General features: G+C 44.1%; 1 protein-coding gene across 1 annotated transcript; it reads left to right on the top strand.

Moving 5' to 3' along the window:
* Positions 1-4,757: 4,757 nt before the first annotated feature.
* Positions 4,758-25,178, top strand: LOC309397856 (uncharacterized protein). The gene is made up of 7 exons (XM_081964255.1): positions 4,758-4,926; positions 7,574-7,641; positions 7,905-8,651; positions 14,042-14,162; positions 15,165-15,244; positions 17,508-17,637; positions 22,236-25,178. Exons 3-7 carry the CDS (start codon positions 7,926-7,928, stop codon positions 23,108-23,110), a joined length of 1,932 nt encoding a protein of 643 aa, XP_081820381.1. The 5' UTR covers positions 4,758-4,926; positions 7,574-7,641; positions 7,905-7,925; the 3' UTR covers positions 23,111-25,178.
* Positions 25,179-25,272: the final 94 nt, after the last annotated feature.

The following is a 25,272-nucleotide window of genomic DNA, read 5'->3' as shown; positions in this document are numbered from 1 at the left end:
GGACAGATCAGCTAAATTCTATTTTCTTTTTAAGTGCTTGCTTTAGTTTAATAATTCCTCATTCTAAACTTCCTGCATTTATGTTCAAGCAGCTCTTAATGAATCCTTTCTGGAGTCAGACTGTGAGATTGGTGATTAGGCAAATAAATCTCAGCCTTCAGCAAAGATCTCTCTTCCTGTCTGCATCTTATAAAATGAAAAGGTGTGTGTGTGTGCGTGTGCAAACCAACCCTGCTGCTGTGGCCTCACAATCAGGTGGTGAGTTCAATCCTAGGTAGAGGCAGAGGTAGTCTCCTGCTTGGGCTGGGGGTTGGACTAGATGACCTGCAAGGTCCCTTCCAACTCTGTTAAATTGTTAAATCTTTAAAGCAGGAGTTTGGTTCTGGCTTCAACAACCCTTAATTCTTGCATCTTTGTTTTATTTAAATTTGTTTAGGTTTTTCTAATGTAAAACTACTTGTAATTCCATAGTTGCCAACCTGTTCAAACATGAAGCAAGTATATACGAAAGACATAAAACTCAGAATTTACCTTGCATGGTTTTAGAGGCATATAAATAAATTGAGGCATAATACAAAAATGCTAATGTCCCTGCATAGTAGAAGAAAAAACAGGGTAATACTATAAATTAAAATATGAAAAAAGGTCATTAAACAGCAGAGGTGGCCCACATTGGTTAGTGTCCTAGGTAACATGACTGCAGATAGAAAAAAACATTGGAAGATGTAGTTTATACACACACACGCAGAGCTGATGTGCTTTTTAATTTTATATTTAAAAGCACATCAAAAATCTTGGACAAATGAGACTGTTCACCAAGGCGAGATATGTATTTTTACTGGGTATGGAAAAAGTCTAGCAAAAACAGAATTTTGGCAGATATCGGGGTTTAGATTTGCTGGAGAAGTGCCCCTAAAATTGTAGACCTTTCCTTTCTGGATTCACACTGGGCCGCGCAAACAAGCAAAGCCCCTTCCGCAGGATGCAGGCAGCACACGAAACCAGGGGCCCTCCGTTCCATGGAAAAACCTCTCTCTAGATTCGGTCCCTGGTGCCCAAAAGGTTGAGGGCTGTTACATTAAGGCAGGGGTCAGCAACCTGTGGCTCTAGAGCCGCATGTGGCTCTTTCATCCCTCTGCTGCGGCTCCCTGTCGCCAGTTGGCACCACAATTTTGAGAGGAGCTTCCAGTTTGGGGGGTGGGGGAAGAGGTAAGCTGGGTGTGCCAGGAGGAGACTCTACAGCAAGGGGCAAGTTTTCCGGTCAGCTCCATAATTGATAGGGCTTTCGGTTAGGACAGATAGAGGAAAAAGGAAGCCGCGCTAGGAGGAGACTCTATGGTGGGGAAACTGGAGTTCTGGTCAGCTCCAGAATTGAACAGGGGGCTTCCGGTTGGAACCTTTGTGGCTCTTTGAGTGTTTAAGGTTGCCAACCTGTTCTGACCCCCCTCCGTCCGGTAATGAATGCCGACACAGGCTTAGCTGGATGCCACACTTTATTGACAGTACTATAATCTTGTTGGCTGAAAGCCCAAACACGGCTCACAGATAAGAACCTTGGCAGCAACCCAGACTCCGACAGATACAGGCAACAGCTTCTCCAACTTGTTACAAATGGAAACACAAAATAGATCAGACCAGAAATACTGCAGATTACTTTGAACGGCTGTGTCCTGCAAAAACCTCCTCCCAAATTCTCTCCTTATATAAGCTCTTGGGAGGGGCCAGGCCACAACCACCTGGGCTTGATTATCTTTTAGGAGCTTATCTCCGGAGCAGCTGTTGCCTTCATTCCTCCGCCCTTCTTAATCTTGGGTCAGGGACAAGCTCCCTCTGATCCTCTCCACTGCCCCATGCCTCAGGCGCCTCCTGGTGGCCAACCAGCCTCTCTGGTCCCTGCTCTGAGTCTGAAGTCTGCCCAGGGTCCTCCATCTCTTCCATAGCCGGCTCATCGGGTTCGTCGCTATCTGAGTCCCTCAGCGGCTCCAACGGATCCTGCTGGGCTACAACACAATCTCTGCATTAAGGGAATGATTCCAGACACTAGGACAACGTTGCCACTTCCTGATCCTTCGGGGCTGTTTTTTTCTCAGATTGAATGGTCACTTGGTCCTCGAATTGGGGGCAGTGTAGCTACATGGGCAAATACAAGGCCCTCACCTGTGTGAAAGAAATTGCAATGCAATGTCATTGGGGTACAACAGCCTAGGTCACAAGGGCTTGCAGGGGCCTTCTTTTTTTGCAGATTCTGACTCATGGATCACTCCAGTTTCACAGCTTGCCATTTTACTCCGGTTATATTCCCACGTATTTTCATTCAGATAAAAGACTTGGGATTTGGATAAACATTCAGTGGCATTTTGTCTATGGAGATTCTCAGTCATCCAGGTCATGCTTGCCCCAAAGGTGCTCTTTTTCAAGAGGCAACTGAACTTTTTGGTTTTTCTTTGAAGATGTTTCGCTTCTCATTTAAGAAGCTTCTTCAGCTCTGACTGGATGGTGGGGACTGGAAGGATTTATACTCCTTGCAAACAACGTGTCATTTGCATCCTTTTAGAGCAGGGGTTCTCAACCCAGGGTTGGAGACGATATTCCAAGGGGTGTGAAAAGTTGGGTTTAGAAGTTTCAAAATTATAGTGTATCTGCATAATTATATGCATATAATTATTTACTTTTTTTAAAAATTGTTTTAATTAAACAAAAAACGCACACAAAAACATTCTTCATTACATCTTCCAGAAAGCATGTCGATTGGTTGCAAATAAATTTCGTGCGTTACTACAATCATTCTTTATACTTCATTCATATTGAATTGTACATTTTAAATCAAAAATCTTTACACCATCAATATACCATCATTCTCATTTAACTATATTTGTTTAAACGTGCTTTTGTCTAGAATCATTTATATTTATATTATAATAAATCTAGACAAAAATTTATTACTAGAATTTATTAGTACCCAGGAGAGATTACATCTTTTGTTTTGTTACGGGGTGCTAGAATATTTCAGAAGTGTTCTAGGCGTGCGCGGTATAGTTTATACTATGGCTTATTAGTAACCTTTACTATCACTAAGTGTTGTATCTTCTTTTTCTTGATGTCTTTTATTTTCCTTATGTACACTGAGAGCATATACACCAGACAAATTCCTTGTGTGTCCAATCATACTTGGCCAATAAAGAATTCTGTTCTGTTCTATAGAAAAGGTTGGGAACCCGTTTTAGAGAGTCGTTGAGACCACCTGGAGGCATTCGAATGGTGCGGGAGTATGAGTGGATTTACAGAGAAACAATTGCCGACTACAGGAAACATTTGCGCTACAGTTTGAGATGCAGGTACACAGGGCGGAAACTTCTTGCAGAAAGCACAGCTCCACAACACAGTCCTTCCAGCAGTTCTAAGGAGGCTCCACACCCATTTGCACTACTCAAGTGACCCCAAGGACACAGACAAACCTCCAAGTGGCCTCAACGGCTCTCTAAAAAGGATGCAAATGACCAGCTCTCTGCAAGGCATAGAAATAAAGCCAGTTTGGTTGGATCCGAAGCTGCGCACGCAGTTCATAATAACTTATGAAGACAACTGAACCGAAATTTTTTATTGCTAAGCGAGACAGTTGTTGAGCGCTTTGCCCTTTTATGGCCATTTTTGTTAAGTGAACCACTGAAGTTGTCAGTAACACGTTTGGGAAGTGAATCTGACTTCTCCATTGACTGCTTGTTCGAAGGTCGCAAAAAGGAGATCACATGACTCTGGGGCACTGCAACCGTCATAAACAGGAGCGTTGCCAAGCGTCTGAATTTTGATCATGTGACCAGAGTCATTGCGAGGGTTATGTGAAGTTGGCCAAGTCACTCTTTTCAGTGCTGCTGTAACTTTGATCGGCCCCTAATGAAACTCTTGTAACTCAAGGACTACCTGTAGAATCCAGATAGGAACTTTGATCTGCCAGGTTGAAGGAGGTAAGCCAGACTAAAACATCAAGGCCATAAGAGTAATAGATTTTTAACAGAATAATAGGAGAGTTGGAAGGAATGGCTTTGAACTCATAAAAAAGTCCTGCTGGATTAATGAGATGCTGAAATGGAGGCTCACTTGTCTTCTGGGAGAGGGTGGTGTGGTAACAGGTTGTGCTAAATACAGCCATGGGTTCATTAGTGTTCCTGCTTAAGTCCCAAAGGTGCCCATTGGCCCCAATGTTTTGATCTCATTACTGCATTGCATTTAGCAGAATAACAGAGTTGGAAGGGATCTGACAGATGGCAGTCCGGTCTCTTCTTGAAAGCCTCCAGTGATGAAGCTCCCACAACTTCCAAAGGCAACTTCTGTTCCATTGGTTGATCGTTCTTAACTGTCAGAAAGTTCCTCCTTGTTTCTAGGTTGAATCTCTCCTTGATCATTTTACATCCATTATTCCTTGTCTGGCCTTCGGGTGCTTTGCAAAATAGCTTGACCCCCCCCCCCTCCTCTCTGTGGCAGCCCCTCAAATGTTGGAACACTGCTATCATGTCTCCCCTGGTCCTTCTCTTCACTAGACTAGCCAAGCCCAGTTCCTGCAACTGTTCATTGTATGTTTTAGCTTACAGTCCCCCCTTGGGCCAAAAGACCCGTTTGAAAGCCGCCGCAGCGGGCAAGGAGAGCCCCCTTTCGACTCTGTGATTTCCGCGTGGCCTCCCATCCTCCGCGGCCTCCCAGCTTCACCTCAGCAAGGGCGGAGCTGCCACGAAGGAGGCCTCCTCCTCCTCCCTCGCCGCCGCTCCGCCCTCCGGCCCCGCAGGAACAAAAGAGGCGGAGGCCGCGGGGGAAACCGCCACGGCCAGAAGCGGCGACGGCCGAAGCAGCGGCGACAGCGGCCAGGCCTCCTCTTTCCCTCCCTCCCTCCCTCCCTCCGCGGCCGGAGGGTCCCGCGGCCTCGAGGCGTTTCCGGTACGGGGGTCGCGCGGCGGGAGCGTCACGTGACGCGCGCGCGGGGACGCGCGTGGCGGGCGGGCGGGGAGGTGGGTCCATGGCCGTTGGTCGGCCTCGCGCGGGGAGCAGGGGGAGGGTGGAGGTGCCGGGGTGGGGGGGGACCCCTCGCCTCGCTTCTCCTCAGGGCGACTAAAGGCGTGGCGGGAAGCCGGATGGGGAGTCCTGCGGAGGAGGGCGGCTTCCATTCCCTGGGCGGAGTGGGCTTCCCCGAAGTCTCGGCTCAGCTGTCACGGAGGGTGGGGGGGGATGGGGGGGATGAGGAAGAGACCCACGATGCCCGCCTTCGCTCCGGCTCTCGTGGGGGGTGGCGGTGATGATGTCCCGACCCGCCTACGGGGCTTTGACTGGCGACCTCTCCCGATGCTCCCACGCCTTGAACGGTTACTACATGCCGTCCTCGGCTTACGACCGTTCATTTACTGACACTTCCAAGTTAGCATTGAAAAAAAGGGACCTATGAGCTGCTGTAGCAGCTTCCATGCAGTCCTCGGCTTACGACCGTTCATTTGCTGACCCAAGTTAACATTAAAAAAAAGAGACTTTGAAGCTGCCCCATGCAGTCCTTGGCTTACGACCGTTCATTTAGTGACCCTTCCAAGCTAACATTTTTTTAAAAAGAGAGACTTGGGGCTGTTTTTTGCACTCAGGACCTTTACAGCATTGCCTATGATCACTTGATCAAAATCTGGATACTTGCCAAACGGCTTCACGTTTATGACCAGTTGCTGTGTCCCAAGGTCCTTGTGCAACCTCCTGATGAGCAAAGTCAGTGGGGAATCCAGATTCATTTAACAGCCAGTTTACTAATGTAAGAACTGTGGTGATTCAATTAACCGGGACAAGAAAAGTAGTAAAACAGGCTAAAATTCACCATGGTCACCTTTTGCACTTTTCCTTCTGATGAGAAAAATCAACCACCAGATTCGCGTGTTCCTAATTTAAGAACTGCAAAGATTCCCTTAAAAGCTGAGGCAAGGGAGATCGTAAAATGGAGCAAAACTCGCTTAGCAAAGGTCTCGCTTAAGCAACAGGGATGTTGGGCTCGATTGCAGTCATAAGTCGAGGACTACCTATAGTGCCTGAACTGTCTCAGGATAGGTAGCAGTTCCACAGGCAGTTCTTTTCCCTTGGAGTGGCCAGTCCAATCCTACTTGGCGGTGTGTGTGTGTGTGTGTGTGTCGGGTGGGTTCCTGCCAGTTCTAACCTCTTCTGTAGAAGAGGTTCCACAAATCTACTGTGCCGTTTAGAACCGGTTCCAGCTCCCTCCCACCACCCGTCTGCACCATGCTTGCCCCGCCTGCCACTCACTGATTGACTGCTTCACCAGTCGCCCCGCCCGCCTTTAAGAGTCCTATCTAAACCTTAAAGTCTTAAAGCTGTCAAATTTGAACACCCCTAGGGGTTTTTTTTTCTAAAGGGTTAGGGGTGCGAGGGTCTTGTAACTTGACAGCTTTAAGACTTCCATGCTTCAAATGCCAGAGTTCCTGAGCCAACATGACTGGAGGAGGAATTCTGGGAGTTGAAGTCCACAGGTCTTAAAGCTGTCAAGTTTGAACACCCCTGGGGTTTTTTTTTCTAAAGGCTTTAAGACTTGCACATTTCAATGCCAGAGTTCCTGAGCCAACATGACTGGAGGAGGAATTCTGGGAGTTGAAGTCCACAAGTCTTAAAGCTGTCAAGCTTGAACACCCCTGGATTTTTTTTTCTAAAGGCTTAGGGGTACGAGAGTCTTGTAACTTGACAGCTTTAAGACTTGCGTCCTTCAAATGCCAGAGTTTCTGAGCCAACATTTTGGTTGCTAAGCAAGAGCGTGGTTAAGTGAGTTTCACCACATTTTACAAGTTGGCCATGCCTACCCAGTCACACGACTGCCAAGCCACTCCCACTCGGTCATATGACCGGCAAGCCACTCCCACCCAGTCACATGGCTGGCAAGCCGCTCCCACAAAGCAGGCCACACCTACAGAAGAGGTTCTAAAAAAATTTGAAACCCACCACTGGTGTGTGTCCTACTCTTTTGAGCCCCCACAGCAATCAATATCCAGGTTGGCCATCTGGGGGAGATGGATCAACCTCTATCTGAATGAAATTGAATCTTCTTTTTGCATTTTCTGTGCCTGGAATTCCTGGGGTGAGATGGGTACAGATTTGGTCACTGAAAGAAGTAAATACATAAAAGCATCAATAAATACAGATAGTCCTCAACTTACAACCATTCATTTAGTGACCACTTGAAGTTACAATGGCACTGGGAAAAAGTGACCTATAACCATTTTTCACACTTACGACTGTTGCAGCATCCCCACGGTCATGTTCAGATGTTTGAATATTGACTCACATTTATGACGGTTGCGGTGTCCCACGGATCATGCGCTCGACTTTTTGCAACCTTCCGACAAGCAAAACCAATAGGGGAAAAAAGATTCACTTAACAGCCGGGTTACTAATTTAAGAACCGCAGGGATTCACTTAACAAATGTGGCGACCAAAGTTATCAGTGGGGCAAAATGGACTTCACTAATTTCTCACTTAGCAACATACGTTTTGGGCTCAGCTGTGGTCATAAGGTGAGGACTACCTGTATATTTGTTCTTTGCTTTTGCAGAGGTGGTTTGATTGAAGACTCCTGCCTCCTTTGTGCAAAGATTTGACACAGAACTTTTTCAGTCACGGGTGAGTCTTACAACCTCCCTTCCTTTTTTGGACTCACAGAGAGAGAAAGAGAGACCCAAAAAATAGCCACTGAATGGTATGATTAAAAAGCTTTTTTAAAACCTATTTTAAAAAGAATTCCCTTTTTTTTCTTTTGCGCCTTTATAAAAAAGGTTGTAATATCTGAATAGAAAATGTCAGGGATATTTCCTGTTGTTTTTAAAATCTTTTTTAGGCCTTTTACATATAATGTGATCTGAAAGTCTTAATTCTGAATTTGGAAGGTACGATCAGCTGAGAAAGCAATGAATGAGCCAAGAGCTGCAGGGAGAGATCGGGAGCCAAAAGGAACAGAAAAAAACCCCAGTGCAATTCATCACCAGCATAAGAAGGAGCGTCTGGGATGGGGAGCGTCACAACATTGCCAAAGGGAGACCTGTCACGGGATGCAGGAGCGCTGGGAAGCCCAGCTCCAGCAGTTCCTGAAATCTCTGCAGCCCATTTTAACAGGACGGGGAAGCTCTGGGATGTCCGAGGCTTCTCCCTGGGAGGACACCAAGGAGTTTCTGGCCTCCTTTGAGCAAGTGGCTAAAGCTTGCCGATGGCCTCGGGACCAGTGGGCAGCCCATCTCCTGCCGGCCCTGAGCGGAGAAGCGGAAGAGGCCTTCCGAGGCCTGGAAGCCAGAGACCAGGAAAACTATGAGAAAGTGAAGGCCGCCATCTTACGGGGGGAAGCCCTGAGAACGGAGAGGCAGCGGCAGCACTTTCGGCAATTCTGCTGCCAAGTGGTAGAGGATCCCCGGAGGATCCACAGCCAACTCCAGGATCTTTGCCGCCAGTGGCTAAAGCCGGAGAGACGCACCAAGGAGCAGATCCTGGAGCTGCTGATCCTGGAGCAGTTCCTGGCCAGCCTCCCACCGGAGCTCCGGAGTTGGATCCAAGCCAGGAGGCCTGAGTCGTGTTCCCAGGCGGTGGCCCTGGTGGAGGACTTCCTGATGAGTCAACAGAGGGCCAAAACCAGGACTTCTCAGGTGGGTTTTACTATCTAGATCGTCAAGTTTATTTACGTATTTAGTGTGTGATGTAGTGATTAAGTTGCCGGCCTAGATACCAGGACACTCCTGCCTTAGGCACCAAAGGCAGCTGGATGATTTTTGGGCCAGTTACTCTCTCAGCCCGACCCCTTCATAGCGATGCTTTTGTGGAGAAAATAGGAGGAAGGAGTTGGATGTAAATTCATCATCTTGACTTACTTGTAAAGAACCATAACAAAAGTGGGATAAACATCAAATCAAGTATCAGATTTCTGCACCCATCTCTTCTAAGTGACTGACCAATTTATAAACGATAATATTATAAAACATGACTAAAAGCAACATGAAAAACAAGGTTAAAATTTAGAATAGAATAGAATTCTTTATTGGCCAAGTGTGATTGGACTCACAGGGAATTTGTCTTTGGTGGATATGCTCTCAGTGTACATAAAAAGACAAGATACATTTGTCAAGAGTCATAAGGTACAACACTTAATGATAGTCATAGGGTATAAATAAGCAATCAGGAAACAATCAAAATTAATATAAATCGTACGGATACAAGCAACAAAGTTACAGTCATACCATCATAAGTGGGAGGAGATGTGTGATAACAATGGGAAGACTAATAGTAAGAGTAATGCAGCCTTAGTGCATAGTTTGACAGTGGTGAGGGAATTATTTGTTTAGCCAATTTGGCATTCGGGGAAAACCTGTTCTTGTGTCTAGTTGTCTTGATGTGCAGTGCTCTATAGCGTCATTTTGAGGGTAGAAGTTGGAACAATTTATGTCCAGGTGAAATTTGCAAGTGAAAAGTGGCAATCAGAGTTGAAAAATTCAGAAAGCTCAAAGGTTAACAGGGCAGAAGGAGGGCTCTCAAGCCAACCATCCATCCCCAGGATTGTGTAGCATTTTTAGACAACCTCCCCATGCTAATTAGCAGAGCCAGCTCTTACTTTTTCTCCAGAATACCAAAAATGGGGACTCGACTCTTCTCTGAAGTTGAGATGTTCCAAAGAACAGAGCAAACTGCAGAGAAAACCGTCTTCCTAGATCCTGGTAGTCAAAATTCTTAACGGGATTCACAACGCACCCTCTCTGATTGCCTGGGTGAGAGGGGTCCTTAAGAGACCCTCTTCCTGTGCCATTTGAAGGTGGTAACCAGCACCTTGAATTGGACTTGGAAACAAACTGACACAAGTTCCTAACAGGTTACACAGAGCTGGTATTGAATCACCATCAGCTATTAATTGAAAACCAATTTACAGTGATGAAATGCAGCTTTTCCTTTTACGTTCATGGCCCACTAGAATGTATTCCCAGTATCTGGAGAACCAGGGGCTGGCCCACGGACCAAGAGACTCTGATTTCTAGGCCTGCTTTTAGTATGTGAAAGGGAGAGGGTGACTTTAGGCCAGTCACTCTCTCATAACACTCCCAACTTCACAGTGTTGTTGTCGTGGGGAAAATAGGACTCAGGAGTATTAGGTGTTGTGGCAGGATCTGGTTGAGCTGCTGATGGACTCGGATAGCGAGGAACCATATGAGTCTGCCCTTGACGATGTAGAGGACCCTGGGCAGGGTTCAGACTCAGAGCAGGGACCAGAGAGGCTGGTTGGTCACCAGGAGGCGCCTGAGGCATGGAGCCGTGGGGAGGATCAAAGGCAGTTTGTCCCTGATGCTAGATTGAGAAGGGCTGAGAAACAGAAGCAGCAACTCCGTAGGCAGACTCACAGACGATGATTAAGCACAGGTGGTTGTGGATTGGCCCCTCCCAAGAGAGCTTATAGGTGAGGCGTTGGGAGGGGACATTTGCAGGAAACAACCGTTCGAATTAGTAGTTAAAAATCTATCTGTATATTCTAGCCGTGTCTGTTCGTTTGGACTATGTGCGTTGCTTCATTTTGAATTATCTGGATTGTTGCAGAGCTACTCTATTGAACGTGAGTTGTCTGGGCCCTCAGCCAAAGGATTCGTTATCTCAGTAATTAAACAGTGGCAAACAGCCAAGCCTGTGTTCTGGTTTGTTCACAGGCGTGGGTGGTGATGGTGTTTCAGAACAATTAGGTATGTCACAGCCTTAAGCTGCATATTAAAAAGAGATAAAAATAGAATAGAATAGAATTAGAATTCTTTATTGGCCAAGTGTGATAGGACACACAAGGAATTTGTCTTGGGTGCAGATGCTCTCAGTGTTCATAAAAAGACAAGATACATTTGTCAAGAATCATAAGGTACAACATTTAATGATAGTCATAGGGTACAAATAAGCAATAAAATCATACTAGGAAACAATCAATATGAACCGTAAGGATACAAGCAACAAAGTCACAGTCAGACCGTCATAAGTGGGAGGAGATGGGTGATAGGAATGACGAGAAGATTAATATTCAACTATACCACAACATGGTTACTATTATCAGTAGTAAATTGTATTTTTATATTTAAATTTTTAATTGTTACAAAAAGCGGATTACTTATAGGAATGCTTTGCTCCTTTAATTTCTGCCCAAGGTTTAGACCTGGTAGAGTTTAAATGCTCCAGATCTCAGCAGTAAAGGATTGACATTTTATGAGACTTCACATATCTGTTCCCCTTTTAGCTGGGTCAGCCCTGCGCAACAGCATTCTTTATCTGGTCCAGAGAGTCCTGATCCTGCCGAGCCTTGGCAAAGCTTACAAATGTTAGTTCTTTTAGCATGCCTTGGGGTAAGAGGCAGTGATATTTTCCATTTTAATGATTCATATGGCTCCCCATCTAACAGCAATGATTAAAACCTACAAGAAAAATCAACAATCCACATGTCTGAGGTCAAAAAATCATTCCAATTATTTAAAAAATAAGCCAAAACAATTAACTAGTAGAATTTGCTCCATGGCCCCAACACCGGAGGTGGGTGGGAACAGCCTGATCCTTCAATCAGAGCCATCTGAGCAGTGTTTCTCGGCCTTGGCAGCTTTAACATGTGTGGACTTCAACTCCCAGAAATGCTGCCAAGGGAGTTGAAGTCCATTTTAAAGTTGCCAAGTCAGGAAAAAAACTACTCTAGACTAGAGAGATGCTTTTTCACAAAGCAGACAGTGGGGTCAGTGAAGGAATATCATCCCTTCAGTTCTCTATTAGTCTTTTCAGTTCTTTTTTATAAAGATGCTATCTTTTCCCAAATAGGTTGCTTGTATAGGTTGTCCTCGGCTGATGACCACAATTGAGCCCAACATTTCTATTGCAAAGTGAGACAGTTGTTAAATGAGTTTTGTCCCATTTGATGACCTTCCTTTGCCATGGTGGTTAAGTGGATCACTGCAATTATTATGTTAGTAACCTGGTTGTTCAGTAGATCCGCTTCCCCATTGACGTTGCTTCGGGAGGCCAAAGGGGATCACATAACCCCAGGACACAGCACTCGTCATAAATATGAACCAGTTACCAAGCATCCAAATTTTAATCACATGACTGTGAGGATGGTGTAACAGTCGTAAGTGTGAAAAACAGTCACAAGTCACTTTTTTGGTGCTGTTGTAACTTAAGTCACTAAACAAACTATTGTAAAGTTGAGGACTAGCTGTATTGGTCTTTTGATTTTTCTTTCCTGTATTTTTTAAATTTTTTGCTACTTTTAATATATATTAAAATATATTTTAAGCCCAAGCTTGAAGATGGCAAGTGAGATCTTGCCGAAACGTTGCAAAGACAATCTCAATCTTACACGGGAAAAGACCCGAATACAACAAAACCAGCAGATAGATAGATGATAGATAGATAGATAGATAGATAGATAGATAGATAGATAGATGATAGATAGATAGATAGATAGATAGATAGATAGATAGATAGATGATAGATAGATAGATAGATAGATAGATAGATAGATAGATAGATGATAGATAGATATATTATTTTTAACCCAAACAAAACATAAACAAAACAGCACATACATAAAAAAAACTTCATCAATTTCGTCAAGCATGTCGTTTGGTTACAGGTTTTTGTGCATCAATTTTTATAAATAGAAATAACAGCACTAGTTATCCATCAAGCATGACTAATAAGTACATCACTATCATTGAGCATTCTGTGTTCAGATTACCATTACTCATCCTTCATTTCAAACAAACCTTGTTTCCTTGAATCCTTAATTATCTATTAAGCAACAATAAATTTTTATCAAGTTATAACCTCAGGTCTTACAAAAAAAATAAAAATAGTACTACTAATAAGAAAAAATGAAAATAAAGGGGGAAAAAAGAGAAAGGATTTGCCATCGACTTGCTACTTTTTAAAAATCTTAACATACAAACACCTGAAATTACTGTGCCATTTGATGCATCAATCAAACTGATAATGAACTAAAAATACCGCGTTCTTTTATACATTTCTCCAATTTGTGAGGAAAAGAACCAGCTAATGCCATTTCTTCCCAAAGTAGCCTACAATGATGACCTTTATTAAATATATTCTTAGCAGCCATTTTTAAACTATAAGTCTTCAATCATCTTGTCTCTAGATCAGGGGTGTCAAACTCAATTTCATTGAAGACCAGATCAGGGTTGTGTTTGACCTCAGTGGGTATGGCTAGGCTGGGCATTGCCAGCTCGATGTCACTCATGTCGGGGGTACCTGTGGCATCCTGAGCACTGAAAATGGGCTCCTGAGGTCCGTTTTCTGCTGCAACAATTTCCTGCAACCCTCTGCCAGCGAAAATGGAGCTCAGTAGTGCCACCTGCAGCCCTCCCAAGCTCCATTTTTGCTGGCAGAGGCACCACTGGCCAGCCCTTCGCTGTTCCCAGGGCGGCCCTGCGGGCCAAATCTAAACACACACACCTCTGGGCCGGATCCGGCGCCCAGGCCTTGAGTTTGACACCCCTGTTGTGTCCCATGTGTTGACTTAACCTCTGCACTGTAGGTTAAGGCTGTCCCTTTGAATTTTGAGCAGAGTTAATGTGTCCAAATGGTTAGGTGTAGCTTTTCTCAGTTGTGTAACTGGTTTGTTGAACAGGTCTAATTCACTGGTTCCAAACAACTTGCTACGGTTAATCTTCCAAAGCGCAGTGGCAGAGATCTTTTACCCTAAACCACGTTTTCAGTTATTACTGATACTATGTATAACTCCAGGCCTTCAAGGGCAATATTTTTTCTCTATCTATTACATTTATATGCACAGATGGCGAGTGTGCTGCAGATCACAGGAAACATTTCTAAGAAATGTGTTAATGCCGGGGTTGGGCCTCTCTGCCGAGTCTCTCTAACTGATCTTGGAAGACCCTCAAGAGAACAAAGAACTGCTTGGGGGGGGGGCTCTCTCTTTTTGGTAGAAAAATCAGAATACATTTGACATGTCAAGCCTCTTTCCCCCATTTTGAGATTATATGTAATTTCCTTGCTTCAGGGGCGTTTAAAGGAAAAACCTGTGGATTTCCAACCGGTAGTTGCAGAGACAGAGCCCCTGAATGCCACGAAGGGACCTGTCTACGGTGAAACTGATCCAAATGTGGAGGCCAATTTGCTGGGTAAGAATTCATGGAATATTTAAATTTTCTTCTAAGTTTCCTTCTGTGGGGTTTGGCTTGGCTTGGCTTGGCCTGGCTTGGCTTGGCCTGGCCTGGCTTGGCTTGGCTTGGCTTGGCTTGGCCTGGCCTGGCCTGGCTTGGCTTGGCTTGGCCTGGCCTGGCCTGGCTTGGCTTGGCTTGGCCTGGCCTGGCCTGGCTTGGCTTGGCTTGGCTTGGCTTGGCTTGGCTGTATGGTGGGGGGGGCAAGATTCCTTCAACCTCATTAGCCTTGTGGAGGAGATAATTTGGGAAATGTAGCTTGATGGTCAAGGATCAGGAAAGCTATAACTGAGTTCTGGAAGAACTCTATGCTATTCTTGCATCTGAGTAAAACTTTGAGTTTTGGTGTATCTTAATCACAGCCATCTTTGTATCTCTGTGAAGGAGAGGGATGGTTTCTAAATTTGATAAATACAGGTAGTCCTCGACTTACAACAGTTTATTTAGTGACCGTTCGAAGCTACAAAGAGCCCTGAAAAAAAGTGACTTATGACCATTTTTCACACGTATGATCGTTGCAGCATCCCTATGGTCACGTGATTTATAGTTGGATGCTTGAATGCTCACATTTATAACCGTTGCAGTATCCCAGAATCAGGTGATCCTGTTTTGCAACCTTCTTAACAAGCAAAGTCAATAGGAAAACCAGATTCACTTAACAATGTTACTAATTTAACAACTTCACTTAACAAAGGTGGCAAGAAAAGTCGTAAAATGGGGCAAAAGTCACATGACAAATTTCGCACTTTACAACATAAATTTTAGACTCAGTTATGGTTGTAAATTGAGGAGTACCTGTAAATACAAAATCCAAGCATGCCTTTATGATCCGAATCTTTGGGATCATAATCTTTCTCCACAGGGCCCAGCAATGACTATTTACAAAATGCCTCTTTAGAAATAGGAGAGACAGAATTTTTCCATTTTGAAATTGCCGATTGAAACCCTTTATGTTCTTTGTAGGCAATGGACCGAAATACCCAAGTCTCTCTCCTTTGCCATTTCCTGAAGGAGAAGAAGTGGGCCAGACTGGTGGGAAAGAGGTATGGGTCATGTTATCTTTAGGAGGGTGTACATGGATGGCTCATAAGGGTTACAAGTTAAAGAGAAACAATATGTATTATCCAATCTGGGTCCGTCACCGGGACCAGAGGTTTATTCTTCTGAGCTTTCGGACTCATACTGGAACTCATCCTCTGGGAACTTCTCTCTACTGGAAGATGTGCTTTGGGCTATTCTCTCAGTCGTATTGAATGCCTTCCTATTGGTTGTTTGGTGTGTTGATGGCTGGTGATTGACTGTTGTTTCCTTAATGTCTATGGAGATTCTAAGTCATCCAAGGTTATCCCAAAGGTGCTTTTTCAAGAAGCTGGTCTTCCTGGTTTTTCTTTCAAAGCATTTCATTTTTTATCCAAAAAGCTTCTTCAGCTCTGACTGGATGGTAGGAAATGGAAGGAGATATTATATATATATAATATATATAATCTTTGGTTGTTCGGGTTTTCTCCCGCGTAGAATTGGAAGTATCTTCACGACGTTTCGATGAAGTCTCATTCATCATCTTCAGGCTGCTGCTTCCGGCTTGGTGCTTCCAGGAGCAATGTGAGATCTCAGCCGGTTCCTCCTTTTAACTGCCAGTGGGGGTTTGTGCTGATTGGGTGGGAGCTTGGCTGCATTCTGATTGGGTGGAGGTGTATTCTGATTGGTAGGGGGCTTGGCTGTGCTCTGATTGGATGGGAGTTTGTCTGTGCTCTGATTGGATTTCTACGCAGGAGAAAACCCAAACAACCAAAGACATACATACAAACACCCGCGAAAACCTCAGAAAACAAATATATATATATATATATGCTGGTTTTGTTGTATTCGGGTCTTTTCCCGTGTAAGGTTGAGATTGTCTTTGCAACGTTTCGGCAGGATCTCACCTGCCATCTTCAAGCTGTGGGCTTAAATATATATATATATATATATAGTATTTGTGTTGATAAATAAATAAATAAATAAATAAATAAATAAATAATCAGCACAAATACAACACAAATATAACAAAGGCAAGATTAAAAATATGGTTTTCTGCCTGGATGGTCTTGTAGAGTGAGCCGAAAGACAGAAAAGGGAAGCAGTTTGCTCCCTCCCATATTTGGGCATACCAGGGGTTGTGACACAATGTGTGTGTGTGTGTGTGTATTTGTGTTACAACCCCTGGTATGCCCAAATATGGGAGGGAGCTCACTACTCCCCCTTTCTGTCCTTCGGCTCATTACAGAGGACCATCCAGGCAGAAAACCATATTTTTATTTTTAATGTTGCCTTTTTATATTTGTGTTGTATTTGTGCTGATAAATAAATAAAGGGAGACTAGTATAAGCTATTTAGCTCGCATCAGCAAGCCATGTCCTTACTGGGATTCGAACCTGGGCTGTATTACATATCAGGCAGATGTATTAGCCACTAAGCCACAGGCTCTCCTCCTTTATCAGCTAAGCCAGGGAAATAGGTATGTATTGTGTCACAACCCCTGGTATGCCCAAATATGGTTGTAACACAAATACACACACACACCTTGCAGACAGCTGGTCATTTGCATTCTTTTAGCGAGTCCTTACACCTGGAGCTTTACCTGTGTCATTAGGGTCACCAGAGTGGCGCAAATGGGTGATCATATTATATGCAAATGGGTATGGAGCCTTTCAACAGTTCCAAGAAGGCTCCACACCTATTTGCACTGTGTTTCCTTGTGCTCTGAGGCCCTCGGCTCTTTAGTACCCGATAAGCTGATGGTCAATCAGCACTCCTGTTGACTGACAAAGGGCCCCATTTCCCAGGCTTCAATCATTTCCCGGGCTACTTTTGTACCTGCTTGGCCAACAATCTTAGTAGCTGCACAATTTAATACATGTCCTTGTTCGTTGCAATGTGAGGCTACTAATGAATTTGGGCCTTCTCTGACTGCCCACTTGTGTTTTTGCACTCTGATGGTTGGCTGCCTCCCTGCCCATCCTACAGAGTCACAGGGGCAATCCATGCAGGGGGTCCAGTAAATGACATTAGAAGTGTCTCTCACCTCCAAGCAATCTTTGAAATGCATGTCCTTGTATGGTAGCCTCTGGGCGGTGTGCGATGCCCACAACACGAGGCCATGTGCTTTAAGGAAACCTGCAGTTTTGCTTTAACGCCGCTTCTTCTGTAGAATCTGATAGGAGAAGAGTGATTAGTTTTGCTTGGTGTTCAGTGGACCTCAAGGGAAAACTAAACTGTTCCCACCACATTTACTGAAGGAGTATTGAGGTCTCTTTCTCTATGCAGGGATCCAAGGATCTCAAGGAGCCTGGAGGGTCTTTGCAGATCGTGAAGCAGAGCGTGACCCAGCCAGGCCAGCAGACTATGCTGTGGCATGTCCTGCAGGAAGAGGACGACACAAATACGGATATTTTGGGTGAGGAAGTTGTCTTCTTGGCTCCAGAAACACAAGTTCATCCAAGCTGCCTCTTTTTAGAATGGAAAGAGTTAATAGAAATTTGGGGTTTGTTTTCTAGCGAGAACATTAAAATGGGCAAGATCAAAAGCAAAGGCCCTGATGAGACCAAACTAATCTCTTATGGAAGGGGGGTCAAACTCAAGGCCTGCAAGCCAGATCTGGCCCACGGGACCGGCCTGGGAACAGCAAAGGACCGGCCTGCAGTGCCTCTGCTAGCAAAAATGGAGCTTAGAAGGGGGGGGCTGCATGTGGCCCTCTCGGGCTCAGTTTTCAGCCATGATTGTTAGCCCTCTGCCAGTGAAAACAGAGTTCAGTGCACCCACCCACCCCCAGCTCCATTTTCACTGGCAGAGGGCTAACAAAACAAACTAAAAACAAAACTAAAGGAGAAATGTTTCCCCTTTTTCATTTGAGCATGCAAGATGGAACAGGAAAGGAGAAAGGAAAAGAAAAGAAAAAGAAGGAAAGATGGGAAGCGCACAAGGAAGGAAAAATAAGGAAAGAGGGGGAGGAAGAAGAAAGGAGAATGAGGAGGGAAGGAAAAAGAAAAGGAAGGAAGGTTATAATGAGAGTGAGGGAGGGTCTGAGGGAAGTCCTGCCTTAGCACTTAGCCACCACAGGTGTCCCTGGCACGAGTGATGTCAAGCTGGCTATGGCCATCCCCATCCCTGGCCACCCCCACCTGGCTCTCCAAGATCAAACACAACCCTGATGCGGACCTCAGTGAAATTGAGTTTGACACCCCTGTCTTATGGTAACATTGAGAGGTGTCGGCTGCTCTTCACAACCCAAAATAAATGCTCTCCCCCAGTCCATTGAAACACAGATGGGAGAAAAAGATGCCAGATGGCTCAAATCTTGCAGGTTGCCATTGCTGGTTTTCTTCCTTCATACGAATTGCCTTTCTAATGTTTGTATTGCTACCGTATCAGGAAAGTGAATCTTGCCTGCCTACCTCCTTGTTCCATTACAGGTCAGGAGGAAACCTGACACTTAAGTGGATTGTCATTCTTCCCCAATTCCTCTGTCTAATTTACATATTTCTCTGCTGTTCAGCTTGGTAAAACTCTTGGACAGCTTAAAAGAAGATGAAATGTGAGCAGAGTAACTTTCACTCATTCTCTTTAACCTTCTTATGAAAAGGGGTTAGTGTTGGGGAAAATAAGAGGCAGGAACATTAGTATGCCACCTTGAGGTGTACAAAATAAAGCAGGTTATAAATCTAGTGGTAAATAAATAATTTTTTAAAAGGTACCAATTGCAAGAATGGTCAAATGAGCTGGTGCCTAAATTTTGAATCCCTGTTCAAATAACACTGCCTGGATCACCTCATGGAAGGATAATAGGAAAGCTATGGGATATATAGATAGTCCTCAGCTTATGACCACAATTGAGCCCCATGTGAAGTGTGTTTTGTTCTATTTTATGACCTTTCTTGCCTCAGCTGTTAAGTGAATCACTGCAATTAATAATGCAGCTGTTAAGTGAATCTGATTTTCCCCATTGACTTTTCTTGTCAGAAGACCACAAAAGGAGATCACATGACCCCGGGAATCAGATGACCCCTGCAATGGTCATAAATATAAACCAGTTACCAAGAGTCTGAATTTTGACCACATAATCATGGAGATGGTGTAATGGTTGTATCTTTGAAAAACGGTCATAAGTCACTTTTTTCAGTGTCATCGTAACTTTGAACGGTCACTAAATGAACTGTTGTGAGTACTACCTGCACCTCCAAAAGAGGCACGTGGTGGACATGAGAGAGAACTTCTACCTTGGGGTCCGTGTCTCCTTCATTTATTATTGTGGTGTGATTTTTGTGCTTTGAGGAATGGCGTCCAATTGAGAGAGAGGCATGGTCTCTCTCTCTACCAGATTTTCAGAATGTTTCTGGGGGACATCAGGGTTCAGGAAATGTAGCCTTTGGTGCCCAAATCTTCTTATAGTAATGGAGATGTTTGGACGTTCCATCATGTATATGATGGGAAAATTCAGTTCTTGCAGGAGAAGAAGTGGCAGAACGCTTGGGTGGAGTCAAAAGCGGAATCAGCCTAGAGTCCGTTCATAGCCACAAGTGACTAAATCCAACCCCTCTGGAATTCCGTTGACCCTATCTAATCCCAAGATGTTGCTAATCGTTAGTTGAGTAGATTCCTGTGCATAGGCATGATTAGTAATAAGTCAGTTTAATCAGAATTACTGGCCCTTCACACCTGACAGTTCTCTTATTCTTAATGGCTCATTAAGCTTCTCCTTGAATTCTATAGAGAGCTTATTGTACATAGTCAATGGATGTCTGGATCAGAAGGCTCCACTATTTCTTGTGTCCAAGGATGGCTACTCCTTCACCCACCATTTTTTTCCTCTCCACTATATTCCTAATTCCAGTTTTGAGGAACTTAGAGGTCTTTGCAGTTTCTTCCACAAATAAATACAGGGCATGATCCAAAGAGTGTCTGGATTTCCATTGACCTCTCCCCAGGGTCAACCACCTGGCTCCTGTCATCCAGTAGAGCATTTGGTCTCGCCAAGAGCTGGTCCATGGAGGTTTGGTGGGAACCTCATCATCATTTGCCAAACGCCTTCAGATCTTTCGTTCCTGACTGAGGAGATGAGGGGGAGCTCTTGGCAGAGACGTTGGATAGCCATCGCAGGCCCAGAGATCATCCCGTTTTCTTCCTGGGGTGGATTTCTCTGTCCTCATTTGGAAAGGCCATATTGTTCTTGGCGCAAAGGAGGCAATTGCAGGAGTGCCATATGTCTCTCAGATTGAACTGAGGAGGCGTTCAGGGCTCTTTTCCTGCCTCAAAAACAAGTCGAATTGAGCCATTTGATGGAGAAAATAAAGAAATTCAGATTTCTTCCTACAGAAGTCTGTCTTCTTAATCTTTCCCTAATGTGGGTTAATGAGGGTCTCGGAAAGAGACAAGGAAACTTTCCAATGAGACATTTGAAGACATTTAGTTGCCAGGATCTAATAAAGATGTGGAGACTCTAGAAAGAGTGCAGAAAAGAACAACAAAGATGATTAGGGGACTGGAGACTAAAACATATGAAGAACGGTTGCAGGAACTGGGTATGTCTAGTTTAAGAGAAAGAAGGACTAGGGGAGACATGATAGCAGTGTTCCAATACCTCAGGGGTTGCCACAAAGAAGAGAGAGTCAAGCTATTCTCCAAGGCACCTGAGGACAGAACAAGAAGCAATGGGTGGAAACTAATCAAGGAGAGAAGCAACTTAGAACTGAGGAGAAACTTCCTGACAGTTAGAACAATTAATCAGTGGAACAGCAGTTCCCTCCAGAAGTTGTGAATGCCCCAACACTGGAAGTCTTTAAGAAGATGTTGGATAGGCATCTGTCTGAAATGGTACGGGATTTCCTGCCTGAACAGGAGGTTGGACTAGAAGACCTCCCTTCCAACTCTTTCTATTCTATTCTGAACAGACAGTTTCTTTTTCCTTCCTCTCTTCCTCCATCTTTCTTCTTTCCCCATTTCCCCTTCTGTTCTTTTCCTTCAAATTCTAGTCTGGCCCACTCCAAACAACCTGATATGGTTCCACATAATGAAAGAAAAAAAGAAAAGCAGTGAGAGCCAGTTTGATGTAGCCGTTACGCCATCGGGTTAGAAACCCGGTGACTGAGTTCTAGTCCCACCTTAGGCACAAAGCCAGCTGGGTGACCTGGGCCATTCATTCTCTCTCAGCGCTAAGAAGGAGGAGCTACCCAGGCAGTCACCAGAAGTCAACACTTGATTCGAAGACGCACCCACATCCTCTCAAACAAAACTCCACAGATTCATACAAATGACACCCAACCCAGTCCCTCACCAACTCAAGGTCCAGCAAAAAGTGCTAATTTCACTTAACCAATTGGGATGACCATTTCTTCCTCTGCCCATTTGCTTGCTTTCAGTGTCCTCCTTTCTTTTCCTCAGATGCGAGCGAAACTCTGCAACTCACATGTAATTTCAAGAAACATCTTACTGGGTTTCTAAAAAAAAAAAAAAAAACACCCGATTCACTAACTGACCCTAGCAAAATAAAAATAGAGTTCTCGGAGGCCTACAGTTTTTAAAACTTAGTCTGCATAAAAGATTTGAGATTATGAGAGAGAGGGAGAGGGAGAGGGAGAGGGAGGGAGGGACAGGGCAGGGAGTGAAATCACCTAGGACAGCAGCCCTCACAGTTCCATGAAGAGAGGTTTTTCCACGGGCTGGGTAAGGGGAAGGTTCCACATGTTGCCTGCATCCCCTGGATGGGGCTTTGCGTGTTTGCACAGCCTGGTTTCTGGCATGCTTCAGCCCGGTTCCAATCCAGGGATGAGGAGTTGGGGATCCCTGACTTTAGAAGGGTTAATAGGTTTATGTCCATGGAGATTCTCCAGGTCACAGTTGTCCCAACGGTGCTTTTTTTCAAGAGGCAACTGGACTTGTATGAGAAGTGGTACGTCTTCAAAGAAAAAGAAGAATATCCAGCTGCCTCTTGAAAAAGCACCTTTGGGTTAATAGGTTTGTTACTTCCTGGGGAGAATGATGACCTCTTTCTTTCCTTAGGGGACGAAATGGGAAATTACATCAAGGTGGAGATTCCTCAGTGTGGAGAAGCTGAAACAGAGGATAACTCCAGGACGGGGCCACAGATTGGCTACGACCAGGTGCCCGTCAAACATGAGAGGCTGGAAGGACAACCTGAATCACGAGAGCCCCAGGATGGATCGCCAGTCGGGACAGGAAAGGACTGTTTTGAGCTAGGAGAAGTTCATTGGAAGAGATACCAGAGAATGTCCGTTCTGAATTCCTCCCACTTTCCTAGAGAGGTCGGCCATGAGATCCCGGAAGTCTTCCCAAGCCACCCACCTCCCGCGAAGAAGCCCCGGAGCGGCCCTGAGCACAGCGTGGTGTGGGACCACTTTGAGTTGGATTCGGAGGACCCCTGCTACGGCATCTGCACGCACTGCAAGAGACGGGTAAGCCGAGGCAAGAACTCCAAACATTTTTCAACATCTGGGCTGCTGAAACATCTGCAGAGGCATCACGGCAATATCGTTCTAGCTGCCATCGCCACGACGCAAGCCATGTTGCCGACTAGCAGCAAGTCGAACGGATCGGTTGTGATGCCAAGTGCATTGCCCCAGTGCTGGACGAAGCAGAAGTCACCCGGTAAAAGGCAGCCTGGTCCAAAGCCATCGGAAGTGACCCGTGCTATTGCCCAGATGATGGCTGTGGACGACCAGCCCTTCAGCATGGTGGAAGAGGCAGGTTTCCAGCACCTCCTAAAGTTGCTTGCCCCCAACTATAAAATCCCATCGGGTACCACCTTCAGCCGACAGATCGTGCCCTCCTTGTATCAGGCCTGCAGGGAGGAAGCCTTGGAGATCCTTCAAACCCCAGGGCCCCCTGCCAGTATGAATTTGAGCTCCGATGAATGAATGAGAGCCGGTTTTCTGCCTTCCTTTCATATACGGTTGCTCTTGTGGCGAGTGTTGGTCAGTGGTAGCGTAACCCATTTTAATTCACTGATTAAATCCATCCTACCCAGAAAACCAAAATAATTGATACGCATGTCAGCAAAACTTAGAAAAGCAATGAAAACACAATGTGAAATAAACCATACAAAAAAGGTTAAACCGTTAGAAATGAATCCGTTACAGTGCCAGAAATGAAGTCATGTTGACCAACCATGTTGGCAAACACAGTAGAAGCTTACCAAATCTTAATCACCTCCTGCCCACATTCTGGGCAAACAGAGGTAACAAATGCCATCTGCTCTTCCAATGGACAGATCAAGAGTTTTCTGTTCAATTGAGGCACAAGCTCCCATCGGTTTTAAGAAGCTTCCTTACGGCAGAGTTCCAAAGTGTAAAGAAAAATTGAGAATATTGGGAAAATAGCGAGTGCCGAACTTAACACCTAAGACAGCTCTCCAATTTTTCAGGCACCTTCTAGCACTTTCTGAGATGCCTTTCTGATACATCTTTAGTTGGAAATAATTGTCCAAATTAAATTACTCAACAGACTGAAAGGTCAAATCATTTCTTTGATTTACATTCTCCTTCATTGTCTTCTCTCATTGAGATTTCCAGACAGTATTCAGAACTGGGTGTCATAAATGTTTCCATCACATTTTGTCATCTTTTAAGGTAACTCCATCCATTCCTCTGTGTTTGGCTTTCAAGCCTTACCTAAAACATGGAAAGGTCTAAGAATTAAAATGGAACATGAAAATAATCCTGAGGCATACTCTTGTACTAAAAACAAAATAATCCTTAAGGCTGGGTAAATGGGTTAGCTGTAGCAAAAGTAAATACCTTTTTAAGTGTTACAAACATTTTAAAATGGAAAGTTTATATCTCTCATTAAAGCAAGGTTCCGAAGTGTTAACATTCAGAAAAATTAAGTCAAAATCCTACAACTTGTTTGAAGCTTAGTAGATTTAATCCAAAACAATTGGAAATCTTTTCCAAACTTATCCTTTTTACTAGAAAAATATTCTTAGAACTTCTGCATTGTCTCAGACACGAGCCAGCTAATTTTCACACCTTTTAATTAAGTTACTTATTTTAATATTTCTGTACAATACTTAGGATTTAAGCTTTAAGAGGTCCTTAATTAAATCTCTCTCTACATTTCAGTTTTTAGCATGGATTCTATTTTAACTCTTCATCTTTGAGATGGAAAAAGAGAAATTCATCGTGAATCCTTAATGTAAGAGTTCTAGCTATAGTAGACTTTGTTCCTCTTATATTTTTAAAAAATATATCTGTTAGAGATTTATAATATAAAATAGAACTTGTAACTGTGCAATTTCATGATTTAGAAATTTGCCAACCTGTGCGGAAAAAAATACAAATGTATGAAACATATAAACACGTCAGGTATTCACAGTACAAATAAGCATATACCCAAGTCCTTACACTTGCATAAAAAAAATGATAATTTAATGCTTTAAGTTAAAATATTTAAAAAAACATAATTTAACACGCACTATGATTTTATGAGCAAAAATATAAAGAAGAAATTGGGAACCTGTAATTGGTTAGGCTGCATTGAGCAGCATCAATGAAACAATATGGCTAATGGAAGTTTTTTGGATAGTTTTAAGAGGATTGCTGTAAATCTTTGTTTCTGAAACTTAGCCATTTGAAGATGTGCGGACTTCAACTCCCAGAATTCCCAAACCCAACAGTGCTGCCTGGGGAATTCTGGGAGATGAAGTCCATACGTTTTAAAGTTTCCTGAGAAACAGTGGTGTAAAATGTATTTTGTGATAGCTTTATACTATACTACTATTATAATAATAATAGTACAAAAGCTTTATACTTTCTCCCAAGAGCCATCCTCCGTGTTGCTCAGAAAGAGTTCCCTTTGAAGCCAGTTTGCAGGAATGCTTCCTGCTCTCCTTCTGAAATTTTGCTTGGAAAGTTGGTGGACTATGTCATATCATATCATATTTCTGTATTAAATAAAGAAATATGGTACTATGTACTGCAGTAAAAAGCCATTGGTTTCAGTTCTTAAATTTATTAACTCATGCTGTGCGGGGGATTCTCCCAAGTCTGTTCTCACTGGGCGAGATTCCTCATGAATTCCC

The sequence above is a fragment of the Natrix helvetica genome (assembly GCF_964273705.1).
Source record: "Natrix helvetica genome assembly, chromosome: 1".
Lineage (NCBI taxonomy): Eukaryota > Metazoa > Chordata > Lepidosauria > Squamata > Natricidae > Natrix > Natrix helvetica.
Note: the sequence above shows the minus strand (reverse complement) of the source record. Positions and strands in the feature narration are given on the sequence as shown.

Coding starts and splice junctions, on each gene's coding strand:
- LOC309397856 (XM_081964255.1), top strand. CDS start 7,926: ATGAATGAGCCAAGAGCTGCAGGGAGAGATCGGGAGCCAAAAGGAACA. Junction 14,163..15,164: donor TGTGGAGGCCAATTTGCTGG/GTAAGAATTCAT, acceptor TGTTCTTTGTAG/GCAATGGACCGAAATACCCA. Junction 15,245..17,507: donor GCCAGACTGGTGGGAAAGAG/GTATGGGTCATG, acceptor TTCTCTATGCAG/GGATCCAAGGATCTCAAGGA.